The sequence below is a fragment of the Sycon ciliatum genome, chromosome 5, assembly GCF_964019385.1.
Source record: "Sycon ciliatum chromosome 5, ocSycCili1.1, whole genome shotgun sequence".
Lineage (NCBI taxonomy): Eukaryota > Metazoa > Porifera > Calcarea > Leucosolenida > Sycettidae > Sycon > Sycon ciliatum.
This window is the reverse complement of record NC_088647.1, coordinates 4,804,498-4,820,169: the sequence shown is the minus strand read 5'-3', so window position 1 is coordinate 4,820,169 and position 15,672 is coordinate 4,804,498. Positions and strand designations below refer to the sequence as shown.

At 46.9% G+C, this 15,672-nt stretch overlaps 1 protein-coding gene across 1 annotated transcript; it reads left to right on the top strand.

Annotated features, from left to right (window-relative positions):
* The first annotated feature begins 805 nt into the window (after positions 1-805).
* On the top strand, positions 806-15,519 carry LOC135817277 (G-protein coupled receptor-associated protein LMBRD2-like). The gene is made up of 14 exons (XM_065330428.1): positions 806-1,369; positions 3,760-3,902; positions 6,073-6,234; positions 7,416-7,626; positions 7,911-7,985; positions 8,207-8,361; positions 9,188-9,259; positions 10,177-10,238; positions 10,491-10,702; positions 11,215-11,348; positions 11,819-11,927; positions 12,072-12,273; positions 12,677-12,717; positions 14,562-15,519. The coding sequence occupies exons 1-14, from the start codon at positions 1,190-1,192 to the stop codon at positions 14,928-14,930; spliced, it is 2,127 nt and encodes a 708-aa protein (XP_065186500.1). The 5' UTR covers positions 806-1,189; the 3' UTR covers positions 14,931-15,519.
* Positions 15,520-15,672: the final 153 nt, after the last annotated feature.

Sequence of the window (15,672 nt, the reverse complement as noted above, 5' to 3'; positions counted from 1 at the left end):
AGTTTCTTGCTATGTGTATGTTGCATGTGCAAGAGTACATCTGGTACATGGAGATTGGTGGGTGCTTTGCAACCCCTTCCTGTACAGTACTTGACAGCACCTAGACCTGTCCATCTTCAAAGACACAGTGCATGGCTGCATGCAATGAAAACTAAGTTACTTGGTTTCTGCTCAGTTATGTTTACAGCTATCCACATATAGAAAAGTACGATCATTATCAAAGAGTGCATAAAAGTAGTTCTAGCAAAAATGCTAGCCCCACACGGACTCGACTCGTGGACGGATGCTGGCAGGGTGCCTAAAAAATGTCCAAAAGTACATAACCATGACACCAAGGCAAAACATTACTGTTGCCGTGTTGGTGGCACTGCATGGTGATGTTCTATATCGAAAAATAGTTGCATGCTTTGGATAGTGGATGCTTTTTCGACTCGATCCATCATATCACTACACTGCATGCACTGAGCTAGCACAGCAGAAAATAAGGAGGCCAAAGAAACTACAGTGGCCTGTAGTGTAGATCTTTCTCATGCAACACAAACTACTACAAAATTGTTTGATTTCTGACTGAAGTCAAGCAAGACTGAAGACTGAAGTGAAGTGAAGAACATAACACTCAACCACACGAGTCAACGACAACACGACAGAGAGAAAAGAATAAAAAAATTTTAAATAATTATGTCATCATCATTCTACATGATTTATTATGTACAGTCTACTGATATGTCACATGACGTGTGATTTCACTGACTTGACTTCAGCTTGAACTTTTTGTTGAAGTTTTCACTTCACTGTTCACAATCATGTTTGCATGCAGTCGGTGGCTCTTTTCACAGTTCAGTTCCGATTGTTTGTGCAAAGAAAGCTGTCGCCTTGCATGCTGTTTCGTTTGAAACTGTTTGCTCGTGACGAAGAAAGTCAAGACCCCATGCTGTTGTGTTACTCAGGAGTAAAACTTCTGTAACCTCTGTTTGTGGATCTACTGCTCGTGATTACGTCGTAGTCAGTGCACGTTTTCAACTGGTCACAATCATAATATCGAAAATTCTTATGGTACCATTGTGAGGCTTCCACTGTTTTGACGGTGGGCACTAATGTCTGACAAGTGCAGTTGATGGTGTTAGTGGGTGAGAGGTAGTCGTCGGATTGATTGTCAAATAGAGAGAATTGCCGGCTGAAGTAGAGAGCTATGGCCGTTCCAGGGCTTTTCTTTGCGTTCGAAATCATCGTTGTGTTCCTCATCTCACTCTATCTGATTCACAAATATGGAAACTGGCGTAAAGACCACTGGGGCACTACCTTATCAGTTCTGACGACTTGGTTCCTCTGCTTCGCCGTGATATTTGTTCTACCTTCCGATATATCAGCTGTAAGTATTTCTTATTCACCTGTACTGCATGATTGTAGATACTGTGACTGAAAATTGTTTTATGTAACTCTGTCTAGCTCTTGCCGGTATATTATTATTACCTGAAGAGGAGGCATGAAAGATAACCTGTGAACAATTTCTGAAAGTTTTTGAAGAACCTGAAATGTGTGCTCCTAATCTTTACTTATAAAGAAGAGGCACCTGTGACGTGTGTGTGTGTGTGTGTGTGTGTGTGACGCTCCTTATAAAGAAGAGGCACCTGTGACGTGTGTGTGTATGTCACGCTGAAGCGCTGCGGAGCAGCGCTGCCCTGAGCACGCGAAGCGTGCGAACAGTGTAGCACAGTGTAGCTAGCGGCCGCAGCTCAGAAGCACTGAGCACGCGAAGCGTGCGAATCGTGTAGCTAGCGGAAGCAGCCACAGAAGCTAGCACTGAGCACGCGAAGCGTTCGAATCGTGTAGCCACCACCACGTGCTGAGCACGCGAAGCGTGCGAACAGTGTAGGTGGAAGCAGACACGATCAGTACGAGTAGCAGTAGCAGCCGCGCGCAGAAGCACTGAGCACGCGAAGCGTGCGAATCATGTAGCCACCTAGCCTAGGCCATAGGTATACCGGTAGCACTAGCAGCCGCACAAGCGCTGCGGACCACGTGAACCGTTCTCTGCAAATAGAAACATCTGCAACAAAAGGATACAAAAGATCTGCACTGACTGCACTCTGCATCTGATCTGCAGTGAAGAGCGCATCGCACTTTTGTTCGTAAGTTTATGAATTTTTTGAGCCGCTTCATCCGCCACCAGGTGATGGACAACCCTGACCAGCCTCCCGAAGGCGTAACAGACGTCCCTCCTTCTCCTTCCAACCATGAAGAACCTTCCTCACCAGGACTTCAGCGGTCTGGCCACCACCACGTGCTGAGCAAGTGTGCTGTTCATGTATTTGCTTCACCCGCGTGCCACATTCGGCCAGGCAACGCTGGCCTGGGGTGCTGCTAGTGTTATTATAAACTAAATGTTATAGCTCTAAATGTTATAGCTCTTTCCCTCAAAACCAGTTAAATGTTATAGCTTTTTTTTTCTCTCCGAGGAAATTTTTATAACTCTGTCTACACACGGAAAGTTGGGTGTGGTCCTCGAAAGAGTGCTCAATGCACCGGGGTGCAGAGCTTCATACAAAAGGAATAGAATACGAAGCTTGGGTTGGCTGTGACTCCGAGTTTCACGCCTATGGCGATCATCAGACAGCAATGATTACAAAAACTCAATGAATGTTCTTGATATTGTGGTAAGGTGCTAGTGGAATCAGAGAATTTAAGCGCAAATAAGGTCAAGCGGTGATTCTATGCATGTACTTGCAAGATTAGCGCCAGACATCAGGTGTAATCCATTCATTGAGTTTTTGTAATCATTGCTGTCTGATGATCGTCATAGGCGTGAAACTCGGAGTCACAGCCAACCCAAGCTTCGTATTCTATTCCTTTTGTATAACTTTGTCTAGCAGCATATTCAATTCAGTCTTTCAGCTGAATCTATGAATTTTAATTAGACTAAAGCACAATTCACAATATCACTTTCTGCGATGCGACATTCGACACTTGCGGCAAGGAAATGCCAGTCGCGTACTGTTGCATGCAGTCGCAAGGCCACTGTCGCAGAAGTTGACCAAAGTTCAACTAACTTTACTTTGGCAACATGCGACGTGCAACAAGCAACTGGTGGAAATGTCTTCTTACTTCCCTGTAAAGAGTGGCATCGGGTGCGACTGCGCCCAAGGCAGATGGTAGTCTTATATGGCATACTGTATGAGCGTAACTGCTTCGCCTGCAGAGTCCCAGCGGGGGGGGGGGGGGGGGGTATGACCTGCCACAAAGCTTATGCGCGATTGTGCCAGTTCGGGGATGTCGGCGAACAATAATGCAGCCCTGTGACGTGCACTCCATTTATGGTTCACGCAACGCGGGCACCCTGTAAGAAGACCTTAGGGTCTGTTGGGAATGCCCAAGTAAAATAATAAAATACAAAAAAAATACAACGCGGCCCAACATTCGTACACACAAAGCAGCGCCCTGGGAGGAAATTGCCACAACCAAGCTTTTGAGTACGATATCTGAACAAATCCGGGCTGTATTGTGAAAGTAATCACGCCATCGGAAAGCCGAGGACTTTGCTACATCATGCATACTTTTACTTGGATACTTGCAGTCCATAGGGCACAGGCTGCATTATGGTTGTTTGAAGTCATCACCAGAACGCTGTCGAACTTATATATACAGGAGTCAAAGGGCTAGCGTCAAGTCATTTGGTATAAGGTCTTGCTGAAGTGCTCAAATTGTTCGCTGAGACCCGCAATTCTTCTGCACTTGTCTGTGATTTTTTCATTCCCTTTGCAGACCCTGTATAATCGCTGTAAGGAGAACAACAGTTCCTCAATCGCAAATCACTCTCTGTGCCATACGCCATGGTCGTACGTTACCGAGGCCACCCAGAGGAACTTCTGGGCCCTGACCTATTGGTCTCTGCAGCTGTTGTCATGGTAAGTGACGTTTGTCCCTCCAGCGGCTTGTCAGAGCATCGGTGTGGTGAAATTACAGTAGCCTGCATACTTATACTGTAGGAGCACACATTCAGGAATGCCCAGTCCTTTAAAGAATAAGAGCCTTCTATTCTGATGATGAGAATGCAAGCTGTGGAGTTCCATGATTAGATGACCATAGGAACCCTATCATCCGGTATTTGCACAATAGAATAGCAAAATACCCAGGGGGGGGGGGGGGGGGGCACAGCCCCCCCCCCCCCTACTCTGTGCGCCCCCTGTGAAAAAGTGCTTCCCCCCCCCCCCCCCCCCACTCATTTTCCTCTGTTTGTGTTTTTTCATGGCATTCAACGAAAATGCAGTCGATAGTCAGTACTAGAGGGTTCATGAAGGCACATTTGTCTGGGGTGAAGTCAGGTGTTCGCTCCCGTACGTTGCATTTCGCATTACAAAACAGTAATTTGAAAATGGAAAAATGGTTTCCGGGGTAACTGTTTTCCCTGCCCCCCCCCCCCCCCCCACCCCACTATTTTGACCTGGTTAGAACCCTGGAATAGTTCCACTGTCCACGCAGAGGCTAATACATACCGTAGTGTCTTGTATAAAAGCCCATCTCATATAGAACACAAGCCTGATTTTCAAGATGCACTGTCGGCACATAAGCCTGGTTTTAGTGTTGACATTCATGTGCATAGAAATACCCGGTTTGAATACATGCCTGATTTGAATAGAAGCCTAGCCCTGACACCGGCTTCTACAGGAATGAGCCCGGCTTTTATAAGTGGCATTACGGCATTTGTGTAGGTCAGCTGTTACTCTGGGTTTCAGGACATTGCCATTGTCAGATGATCATTAGTGAGTTTCTGCTACACGGAAGTACGTGCCAAACGCCGTGTCAACTGCAGTGAAGTTTGACACGGATTTTTCGTACTTTGCGCCGGTTCTGCTGTGCGTAGCATGCTCGTAGCATGCTCGAACTTCCGCCGCATGTACTCTGTGCGCTCAGTTTTCACACGGAGACCAGTTCGTGCGAAGCGCGCTTCACATGGAAAACGGTATGAAAAAATCCGTGTGAAACTTGATCTCGAACGGCGACGAGGTTTCCATACGTACAGTCTGTATCGGCTATAGCGTACCCTTTTGATTTCTGTGATTTTATCACTATAACCGATGCATCACTATATGCGATGCGATCGATTTTTTCTTTTCTTTTATTTTCGATCGACTGTGACATGAAAGGCAAGGAAATACTTCCAGCATGGCGTTTTGACAAATGAGGATTCTGCATAGTTGACGTGCCCGCATTCCCATAAAAAATATATTCTGTTATGTACATGTACATGTACATGAATCACTATAAAAATATGCAACGTGAAGAAAGTAAAAAAATAGGGCCTTTGATATTTATTGCTACACGTATTTTGAAGTTATCACTATAGCGGATGATAATATAGTGTGCTATGTATGTTTTGATTCTTTGTTGCCATCATAATATCCGATATATCATTACATCCGATAATATTGGTTATAGTGATATTTTTACTGGATAAAATACGTTTTGCTTTTGATATTTTGTACCAATATCACTGTAGCCGATATATTCTTATATCCGGTCACTCTATAGCCGATACAGACTGTACTTTGGTACGGTTTACCGTGTAGCAGAAACTCACTATTTTCTGGTGATTGACGTAGAGCAGGGATGAATTTATTGTCATATTTTTCCATAGCAGTTTCTGCTATGCAAATACACAATAATATAGCAGTCTTTGATTTTGATTAGCATTTTCTTTGAAGGTTGGGTGTTTACTACATTGTCCTTCGTGAGAGTGATGCCTGAAAGCCTCTTTTCCAAAAAACCGGACTGAATGATACATGTGCATGCATATTGAGAGTGCCTGCACCACATACACTGCACTGTATGCATGTTACTTGACAGTCCAGGCTAGGCATGGATAGTATGTATGTATCACAGTTTTCTGCGAGTCACGGTGACTTTTGAGTAGCAGTAGATCGATTTTGCATCGCAAACTGCGATGCGATACAGGATAAATTCATCCTGTAGAGTCACGAAGCTTTGAGTAGCAACAAGTTTATCACTGCTATCACTGGTGGCAAATAGTGTACTTGCGAGGAGCGTTCTTGATCTTATGCTCTTCTCGTTTTCCAGGTTCATACTGCCCTTCCTACAGTCGTACGTTCTGTCGGCACAGTTCACGCTGCGCGGCAAGCTGTTTGAGATGCTGAAGGTGAACGCCATCTGGTATGGCTCCTTCCTGCTGATCTTCGGCATCCTCTTCATCTACATCCTGGCCAAGGATCTGCTTTCTGGGTAGGTGTATGCCTGCTTTGCTTCGTATGCTGCACGCCAGGGTTGTAGTGAATAAGGGGGACCTGTGCATCATCATCATCATAAGCAGCAGCAACAGAAGCACTACTAGAGCCCTGCTTTATTTCCTTTTGTGTACCTCTTGTGTACTACGCTCTGCCCATTACGGGCATTTGAGCGCTACTGCCTCTGTGAAGCACTACTTATTTAATGGTTTGTGAGAGGGGGGGGGGGGGGGGGGGGGGGGGGGAGGTGCATGTACGCATGCTTTCTGCTGACTAGTCTTCATCTGTAGGGCTTGAAAGTGCTGCTGGTATGGAGAAAAGTCACACCAGAAAGCGATACAAGAGGCCACCTACCCACCGGACACACAGGACCAGCGAAAGCAGTTTTAGATTGGTCCAGCCATACCCTAGCCTTTCGTACTCTGTGTATGATATGGAGGGTAGACACATGACCTCAGCAATAAGCACATGTTGGTGGCCAAAAAGTTGTCCCGTCGATGACCTGACCAACCGGACTGGTTCCGCTGGGCCTGACGCAATACTTCGCTATGGTCAGACTGGATCCGATTTGACCCAGCAGTCGTTATCTATTCACTTCTACCATCATGACGCGCGTGTGTGTGTGTGTGTGTGTGTGCATGGACTGCGTCTGGCTAGATTAACTCTTGTGTAATCAATGGTGCTAGTGATGCTTATATCAGATCCACTCTGATTTAGCCACCCACACTAGTAGCAAGTATTGCCTTCACTGGGGGCAGGGGTAACTGCAGTTGGATCCCAGGACGGATACCCTGATGCCGCCAATCCTTTTTCTGCACCTTGTCCTCACCCACTTACTGAGGTGTGGTGAGCCCATAAGTGGGATCATTTTCAAGTCCACCCAGAGTTTTGGGGATTTCAGGGGGTGTCGGCCGTTGGGCGGTTCAATAGCCAGTTGAGTCATCTTTCCAAGATTCCTTTTGAGTCTCTCTCCCCTCTCCCGGGGAGACCCACGTGACCAGTTTTGGCAGTGAGCAACAAGTACAAGTGTGTGTGTGTGTGTGTGTGTGTGTGTGTGTGTGTGTGTGTGTGTGTGTGTGTGTGTGTGTGTGTGTGCATGCATGTGTGTGTGTGCATGCATGTGTGTGTGTATGCGTGTGGTACATGGTGCGTGTGTGTGGGTGTGTTCACTGGCTGTAGTATCACGCTGAAGACGCTGACAACGACGGCGGCCAACACTTGGGGACTGCTGATTCTGGTGCTGCTTCTGGGTTACGGTGTTGTGGACATGCCACGCTCTTTCTGGTACAAAGGCCGTCTCAATTATCAATTGCAGAAAGCATACTATTCGGTCGCCAAACTACGCAATGATATGGAAGAGGCCAAAGAAAAGCTTGACGAAGTCTTCAAGGTAAGATTTTATCTCCTTTACGATCAGGACATAAATCCAACATATTTCGTCTAACTATTGCAGCTTTATTATTATACTTTGTCACTCTTACTTCGAATAAAGGTGTAATCGTCTGATTTCACCAAAATTATGTTAATTTTTAAGCCATGAAGGCTCCTTGGTCCTTATTCTTTTGATGAGGGCAGGATACTTCAGCTATCACAAGAACTGTTGTCTCTGATGGTGGTACCAAGTGCTCATGTGTGTTGTTTCATCTTTCGTATGCTCTTTTCTCTGGTTTCTAGGATGTTAAATTTGTGTCTGAGAAGATTCGCTACAACAATCCTAATCGCCATTGTGTGGACACCATTCTGGCGAAGGTTGGTGTGACCTCTGTGCTGATCTGCCATTCCTTCGTTGTTCACTGACCCGGCATGTGTTTGCACCCAGTGTGTAGGATTGTGTGTGTGTTGGGGGGGGGGGGGGGGGGGTACAGCGGTGCATGCATTCATACATGGATGTACGTGCAGTGCGCTGTGTGCACTTGTTTTCACTGCAGAGCATGTAGTCATTTCTCTGCTGTTGTGTGTTGTCACGTCAGTGTCCAGACGACCTGGCCAGGCAGGGCAGTCGCGGTGTGGACGATTTTGAGGACTACAGCGATGGAAAGCAGTCAGAACTCACCACCCTGCGCGGTTTGGTGGGTCTGCACGGGCGCGTCATTTCCTCCTCCAGGAACGCGAAGCGCACTGAAGTGTGAGTTCAATATTGTTTGGATTAGCTTCACCCCACCCCCCGTGTTTACACCATCACTGTTTGGCATGCACTACCATACAGCAAGCTTTGCTCCGAAGTTGCCAGCGGGATCTTGCATGTCTTGTGTATTAGCTACACATGCATTTAACCCTTTAACCGTCATATAAATTTCACCCATTGAAACGCCGAACGAAATTTCAACTTTGCCAGGTCATAACTTTAGTTGTACTCACTCGATTTTTATAATCTTGGGCTCGTTGGAAAGCTCTGGACGAGACCAGCACGATGATACCAAATTCTTCGCCTCGGCAGTCACACAACCAGCGCTGGAACGCAGCGACGTCGTCTCAACGCCAGGCATGCAAATGACAAGTTCAAAACTCCGCCATGGCCGTCTCCTTCATCGTAGAGTGTTCAAATTTTTTTTGAGAGATCGAGCATTTCGTGAGGAATACGTTGGTCGCGAGCAACAGTCACAGAGCGCGTGAGGAAACGGGGAAATCCCGTGACGACGTCAGCCGCGCGCCCAGCGCAGCGGAAGTGACAAGCGTGCAGTACTCAGCGCTTGATAACTCTGCTCCACTACATCGTAGCTCAACGCGGATTTCTGCAACAGAAAGCCTGGAAAATTCGCAACCGAATCGATAGTAAATTTTCTATTGTGGGTAAAAAATCATTCCAGTGCGAGTATTTCAAATGATGGGTCGAATTCGACCCACAAATGTATGGTCTGACGGTTAAAGGGTTAAGTTAGTTGCCCAATATGGATCCTGTAAAGTTTTCTTCTGTTTGTTGTTGCTGTTGCTGCTACTGCTGTCGTGTTCAGACAATACAAGGAGTTCCTGAGGAGAGCAATGGAGTACGAAGATCTGGAGGAGAACAAACACAATGAAACCGGGTAAGCCGACCAGACAGGCCACTGCACATTCACATTGTGTGCGCGCTGAAAACAAGTGTTTACATACCGCCCCACAATGCACAGAAGTGTGTTACCTGCTAGACCAGCAGTCTTCAGCAAGCTTCCTTTACAGGTCTCCATGTGTGCTGAGGCACAGTTTGGGCCCTGCGAGGACCACGCTCTTAACCCTTTACCATCCGTGTGTACTTGAATCGATCTCTAGAGATCGATGGACATGCATACACTGAAACATTCGTAGCTCGATCGATTCTTGGCGGAATTTAAAAATTTAAGTATCTAGGAAGAAACCAAAGAGCTCAGCTTTCCATTGCATCAATCGGTGAAGAGCTGCGATGTCGCATTCCAAAGATATGACGCTCGACATTTCAGCCACGGCAAAAGTCGAATTTCTTTCCGAGTAACAGACCTTGAGCGGGGACTTTCCCCTCTCCTGGCATGCTGAGTCACTTTGGCATGCTTTGAGCGCGTGGGCAGCATGAAAAGAAACTCAAGCAAAACAAATTGGAATGTTTACGATGAAGGAGCGAGAAATGGCTGGCGAGGAGAGAATTTCCTCGTATATCCAGCGATGGGGTGTATTTGAAGCTCCCTGGCGCTGTGTATGTGATCTCGGTAGTGTCCTGTTTGAGCTCAATGTACGCAGCTCGTGGAGAGCTTTGCAGAATGCCCAAGATTGCGATAATTGGTTGACTAGAACCGAAGATATTCTCAGAATAAGGTGAGACAAATTGCATTTGGGACTGCTGGGGAATTTAGGTCGGATGGTAAAGGGTTAATCAAGAAAGCTGGTCTTGGTTAGGAATTTTTCTAATGCTGGCCAAGAAGTCCAGGAAGCAGTTGTCCACTTCAGTGAATCTTGTGTGTATCTGTACATGTGTGTGATCTGTCCGTTGCAGAATCTTCCTCTCCTCTTCTCCATCCGGAAGGCATTCTCTTCATGCCTATTCACCCCGACTCGGTAGGCTGACCTGCTCTCACTTGTGTGTGTGCGTGTGTGTGTACGTGTACGTGTACTACGTGTAGCTGAGTAAACAGCGTGAGTCGGCGGTTTTGTTTGAGCTAGCACATCGCTGCGCCGCCGCTTTGCCACAAGCATCTCAAGTTTTCAACTGATGATGTAGTCACGTAATCTCTATTGCATGCACAGTGACAGCGTACATATGTAGTGCTCTAATTACTGTCTTGCCTTGTGTTGTTGCTTTGTGCACAGAGTGGTGGTGGCGCATTCGTATTCGCCCTATCCTCTGGATCCTGGTCAGCACCCTGTTCTCAATGGCCTCCCTGATCATTCTCTGGTCGGAGGCGACTTTTTTCAGCCGTGATCCTGTGCTCAGTGTTCCGGCACTGATTGTACATCGGGCGGGCTCTTTTGCTAAAGATACCGACGCATCCGACTCCAAGGATGATTATGCTTTCATTGAGGTAGGATATACCGGTGTGCTTGTGATCCGGTTACGGCTTGAACTGTGCTGTGTGTGTGTGGGGGGGGGGGGGGGGGGCACCGATGACGTGTTGATTTTGCTTAGCCCGGTACAGGCTACTACAGCCTGTAAGCTCTTGCTCACGCATAATTATATCGGGAGTACATGTATGGCAGCGACCCTGTTTGTTGAGAATTATTTTGAAATTGCATCGCACTATTGTTCATTTGGTATGTTGTGTTAGGAGGCCTGGCATGTGATGTCTTTATAGCTGTGTGTGTGTGTGTGTGTGTGTGTGTGTATTCATGTATGTGCATGTCTGTGCATGTGTTCATGTATGTCACTTATTGTGCATGTATGTGCATGTGTGGTGTGGTATGTGTGTGTTCCCCTGCTCTTGTACTGTATGTTTCATGGTGCCTCTAACGTTGTGTGCGCTCATCCTTGCTGCTGCTGTGCGTAACATGGTTGTGTTTTGTTGGATTCTGGTCTCTCTTGTGCGGTCTTGCTCAGGTGTTCACCATTGCATTTATTGCGTATATAGCAGCCTGTGCCTACTACCCAATCTACAAGATTCGCCTTTTCAACTACTACTACCTAGCTTCCAATCATCAAACTGACCAGGGCAGTCTGCTCTTCAATGCAATGTAAGGCTGAGTTGTGAGGCAGTTACTGCTATTGCTGCTGCTGGCTTTGCTTCCTCTGCTGTCACTGCGCTATCTACTGAGATAATGTGGACGGGTGACTGTGGAATTGAAGTCTCACATTTTGGGTGACTGTGATATTGGAGCCTCGCATTTTTCGTGTGAGTAGTGCCATGCCCTCTGGTCCATGAAACTGACTAGTGGTCGTATTTCGGGACACTGTACACAGGCGCAGCTGTGTCTGTATGAACAAAAAAAGTTAGAACACATTGTCACAGCTGAGAAGGGTGGGGTCACTGAGATACTAGATCACGTACACCGGGCATAGAATGCTAAAATACACCTTGAGGGGTTCGGGCAACACGGTGTCTCCTTCCAATATCCCTTGGTGGTCACCTTTGCACTTCTTGTATCTTTGGCCAACTTTTGCTTGCTTGCACTGTGTGCGTGTGTTTCTCTACCGGTCTTTTCAGGTTTTTGAGTCGTGTGGTGGCGCCACTGTGCTTGAACTTCCTGGGCTTGATTCACATGGATAGTCATGTGTCCGGTGTGGACGGTGTAGCTCAAACGGCATTCACAGAGGTACGTTACACTGGCTCAATGCTGTGTTCTAGGTTTGGACCAGACTGAGATACGGCCACCCTTCGGTCCCGGGACACTTGGACGAGATCGGTTCAGCTGTACAATTAATACTCAATGGTTTTCTGGTGGTGTTGCTGTCTGCAGACTATGGGCCATTTGGATGTCATTCCCTTCATCTCCAAAGGCTTCTACATCTATTTTCCAATCATCCTTTGCCTTCTGAGTTTGGTGACCTTGTTCCGGCTTGGTTCTCACATCATGGCGTGCTGTGGCTTCCAGGCCTTCCTGCTGGATGATGAAATGACCACTGAGTTGGTCAAGCAGGGCAAGAATTACACGAGATTAGGTATGTGATGCTGCTGTGTGTGTGTGTGTGTGTGTGTGCGTGTGTGTGTGTGTGTGCGTGTGTGTGTGCGTGTGTGTGTGCGTGTGTGTGTGTGTGTGGTAATAGTGTGCGCATGCGCCTGCGTATATAACGGCCTCTTGTTAAACAATGGTCGGTGAGGTTATGATTCAATTGTTCAGAAGTACTTATAGTGGAATAGCTGAGATGGGTGTTTGTTGGAGTAAGGAAACTACTCCGAAGTATGTGCGCTGAGTATTGATAGCGTTTTCTGATGAAAATCCACACACCTTCATGACAGCAGCATTGAAATATAATTCATTTACCTCTTCCTGTCCTGTAACTGGACTTGTTTGCTGACATGTGTATGCCCGCGTTTCTGCATCTCTTGCTTCACTATGTGCAGAGCGGCGGTCACGGAATCGTAAGGAGATGCGCTCTACCGACGTGAGTGATTGCTGTAGTCATGTGTGCATCAAGAGTATAAGCTCCCAAGAGTGTGCAACTCCTTGTATGGGGTTCACTGACGGCGGAAACTGGTCACGTGCTGTAGTGTTCCAGTTGTACGTTTCCAACCCGTTTTAGCGAGTAGCGGAGTAAGAAAAAAAAGCACTCTCTGACAGAAACTCACTGCGCGTATGCAACTCGCCAACATGATCATGGCAGGTATTCGGATTGCGCGCACACTATCCTAAGTCGTACGTAGTAAAAATAAAAAATAAACGTGCCTGAGACACGTGATGTGAGCTTTTGCCGTTGGAGACCCCATATGCAGAGTTGCACACTTTTGGGAGCTGATTTACTCTTGCTGGCATGCATGCTAATGACTGTGCCATACTTGGGTGGTTGGTATGCACTTTGTGGACTTAACGTAGGCTTGACGTTAGCACTCATGTCTGCTTCGGCACTGCGACACGACGGGGAATGCTAGAGCAAATGAACTCAATTGGTGCATTGGCTGCTTGCCCTGAACAGGTTGTGGCTGTGCACCACTGTAATCATTTGCCAAATTTCTAGGTAGCACTTTTCCGTTTATCTCATCAGTCATTTGACTTGAAAGTAATGATGTCCGAAGTCATTAAAAATTAATAATGACTTCTTGACCAAACTACAGTTGAACATCGATTATCCGCACATCGACTATCCGACCATTCGATTATCCGTAACAGTTTTTTTGTGCGCACGTGCCGTAGAGTACGCACTGTGCATGTAGTGAGCCATTCAAAAAATACGAAAATTTTGAAGTAAGTAAAAAGTAAAAAGGTCGTGCGGCTAGTAATAACCATTGAAAGTGTGTGAGTGACAGTTTTTTCTTATCCTGAACATTTGCCTTATCTGAACACCGCCTGACAGTTGTCTGCCCAGAGGTGGTCGGATAATCGATGTTCAACTGTAGATCCACTCTGACTATAGTGAAGTACTGTACCCGATGGGTAGGTCCCTCAGGTCGTATGCTGGTGTGACTTTTTTCCCCCGGTTTCAGCAGTGGGTCTTTTGGCCAGAAGAGTCAGGTATAGGCGAATGTGTCACTCTAGTGTGAAGGACAACCACCCAAACGTGCGTGAATCCATGCAAAACTGGATCCAAGCGGATCCAAAAGTCGGCGGTGCCAGGACTTCGACCTGACTGTGACGTAGCACTTTCAAGCCCAAATGATTAATATCCCTTTAATATAAATTATAATACTAGTGAATACCGGTACTTCGGTGAGCGAATGTACTACAGACGTTGTAGAAATGGTACAGATAGACCTCGCTTAACCGCACACATCCGTTTTCAACACAAATATCCGGATAGGCGAGGGAACCGGATAAGAGGCTATTCATACTACGTTACAATATGCGTCACGTTTTGGAATACGACGTACTGGCAGACGTCGTTTTCATGCAGGTGCATTCACACAGGCACGCACACGCTGCTCGTACAACTGTGTGTACAGCTTCTTTTGGACACAAACTGCTGGGAACGACAGAGGTACGATTTTCCCGCCACGTTCCATGTTGTCATGGTTATCCGGACGAAAACGTCACGTACGCCACGTTTTGGGCGTAGTGTGAATGGCCCATAATCGAACACACATACTAGTACTGCATGTATGCATCACATATGCTGTAAATCGGTAACCAACGATTTTCTTCCTGATGGCGAGGGATCCGGATAAAAGAGGAACGGATAAGTGAGGTCTGACTGTACTGTGGTGGCTGTATCCATGAGCCAAGGTTTTTAGTAACTTTTTACTGAAGCTGTCCTTGTTCGTTGACTGCGCCATGCGTGTTGTGTGTCGTATTCAGATTCATGATCGGTCGTCTCGTGAGATGTCGTCGCTGAGAAACTCTGACACCGTGACCAGCTCAGCCGACGCTCTTTCAGCTGCCGACGTGGAAGCCGGCCGCTCGGAGACGAGAAGCGGCCGTCGCGAGCGCGACACCAAGCGCTTCAACTCACGCTACTCCCGCTTGGGCGGCAAGGACGACAAACTGGCGCTGACGTCCGCCGAGGAGTTGCCTGACGTCACGCCGACAACCACCAATTTTGACCCCTCGCCGAAGCATCCCATCCTGCCCAAGCACCACGTGAAGACCAGCAGCGGGGCAACAGTGTCCAGACCTTCCCCCGCACTGCCACGTGCACCACCAAAGAACCTCTTCGATGACATCTAAGTGTACTGATCCTGCTACAGGAACGAATTGAACATGGCATCTGGAAACTCAGCTGAAATCCGGTATTTAGCACACATGCAACAAGCTCGTTCGACCTCTCCCCTATTCTGACCTAAGCCATCTGAGCCTACTCATATTTCTGGGCTCTTTTTTTTACAAATACTTCCCTACATTATTTCCACGTACATCTTTTTTTGCCTATTTTCACTTTTCTTGTACCAGCGCATGCTATTGTCGTTTTCGTGACGTCTTCTTTGGCTCAGGTAGGCCACCTCTCTGGTCATGTTGTATACCGGTAACAAACTTCTTCCACGTGTGCGGCTTGCTATATCTTCAAGCTTGCTCACTTACCCCGGGTTTTATTTATGCGGAAACTTCAGAGAAGGATTCACAAGCCATTGTTCTGTTCACTCCCACAGGGTAGTAATTTATCCGTTTTCCAAGTGAAATAGTAATACATGTATTGCGTTTCGAACATCTCCCTGGTGGGATGTTCTTCTCGCTGCTCAGCTGGCTGGCCTCTGTACTTTTATCGATAACCCTAGGGAAGTTTAGTGGACACAGTAAAGTGTCACAATAATTATTATGATTTCCATGTGGTCTGGTGTGTGTGTGTGTGTGTGTGTGTGTGTCTGGGGCAAAGAGATTGTTAGGTGAAAAACTCAGCTTATGTCACTATTCACTCAGTGCATTTATAAAATACAGTCAGACCTCGCATAACCGCACACATCCATTTCCCACA

Excerpts from the sequence above, each read along its gene's own strand:
- LOC135817277 (XM_065330428.1), top strand. The coding sequence starts at position 1,190 with ATGGCCGTTCCAGGGCTTTTCTTTGCGTTCGAAATCATCGTTGTGTTC. Across the intron at positions 3,903-6,072 it reads TCTCTGCAGCTGTTGTCATG|GTTCATACTGCCCTTCCTAC; the intron begins GTAAGTGACGTT and ends CTCGTTTTCCAG. Across the intron at positions 8,362-9,187 it reads AACGCGAAGCGCACTGAAGT|ACAATACAAGGAGTTCCTGA; the intron begins GTGAGTTCAATA and ends TGTCGTGTTCAG.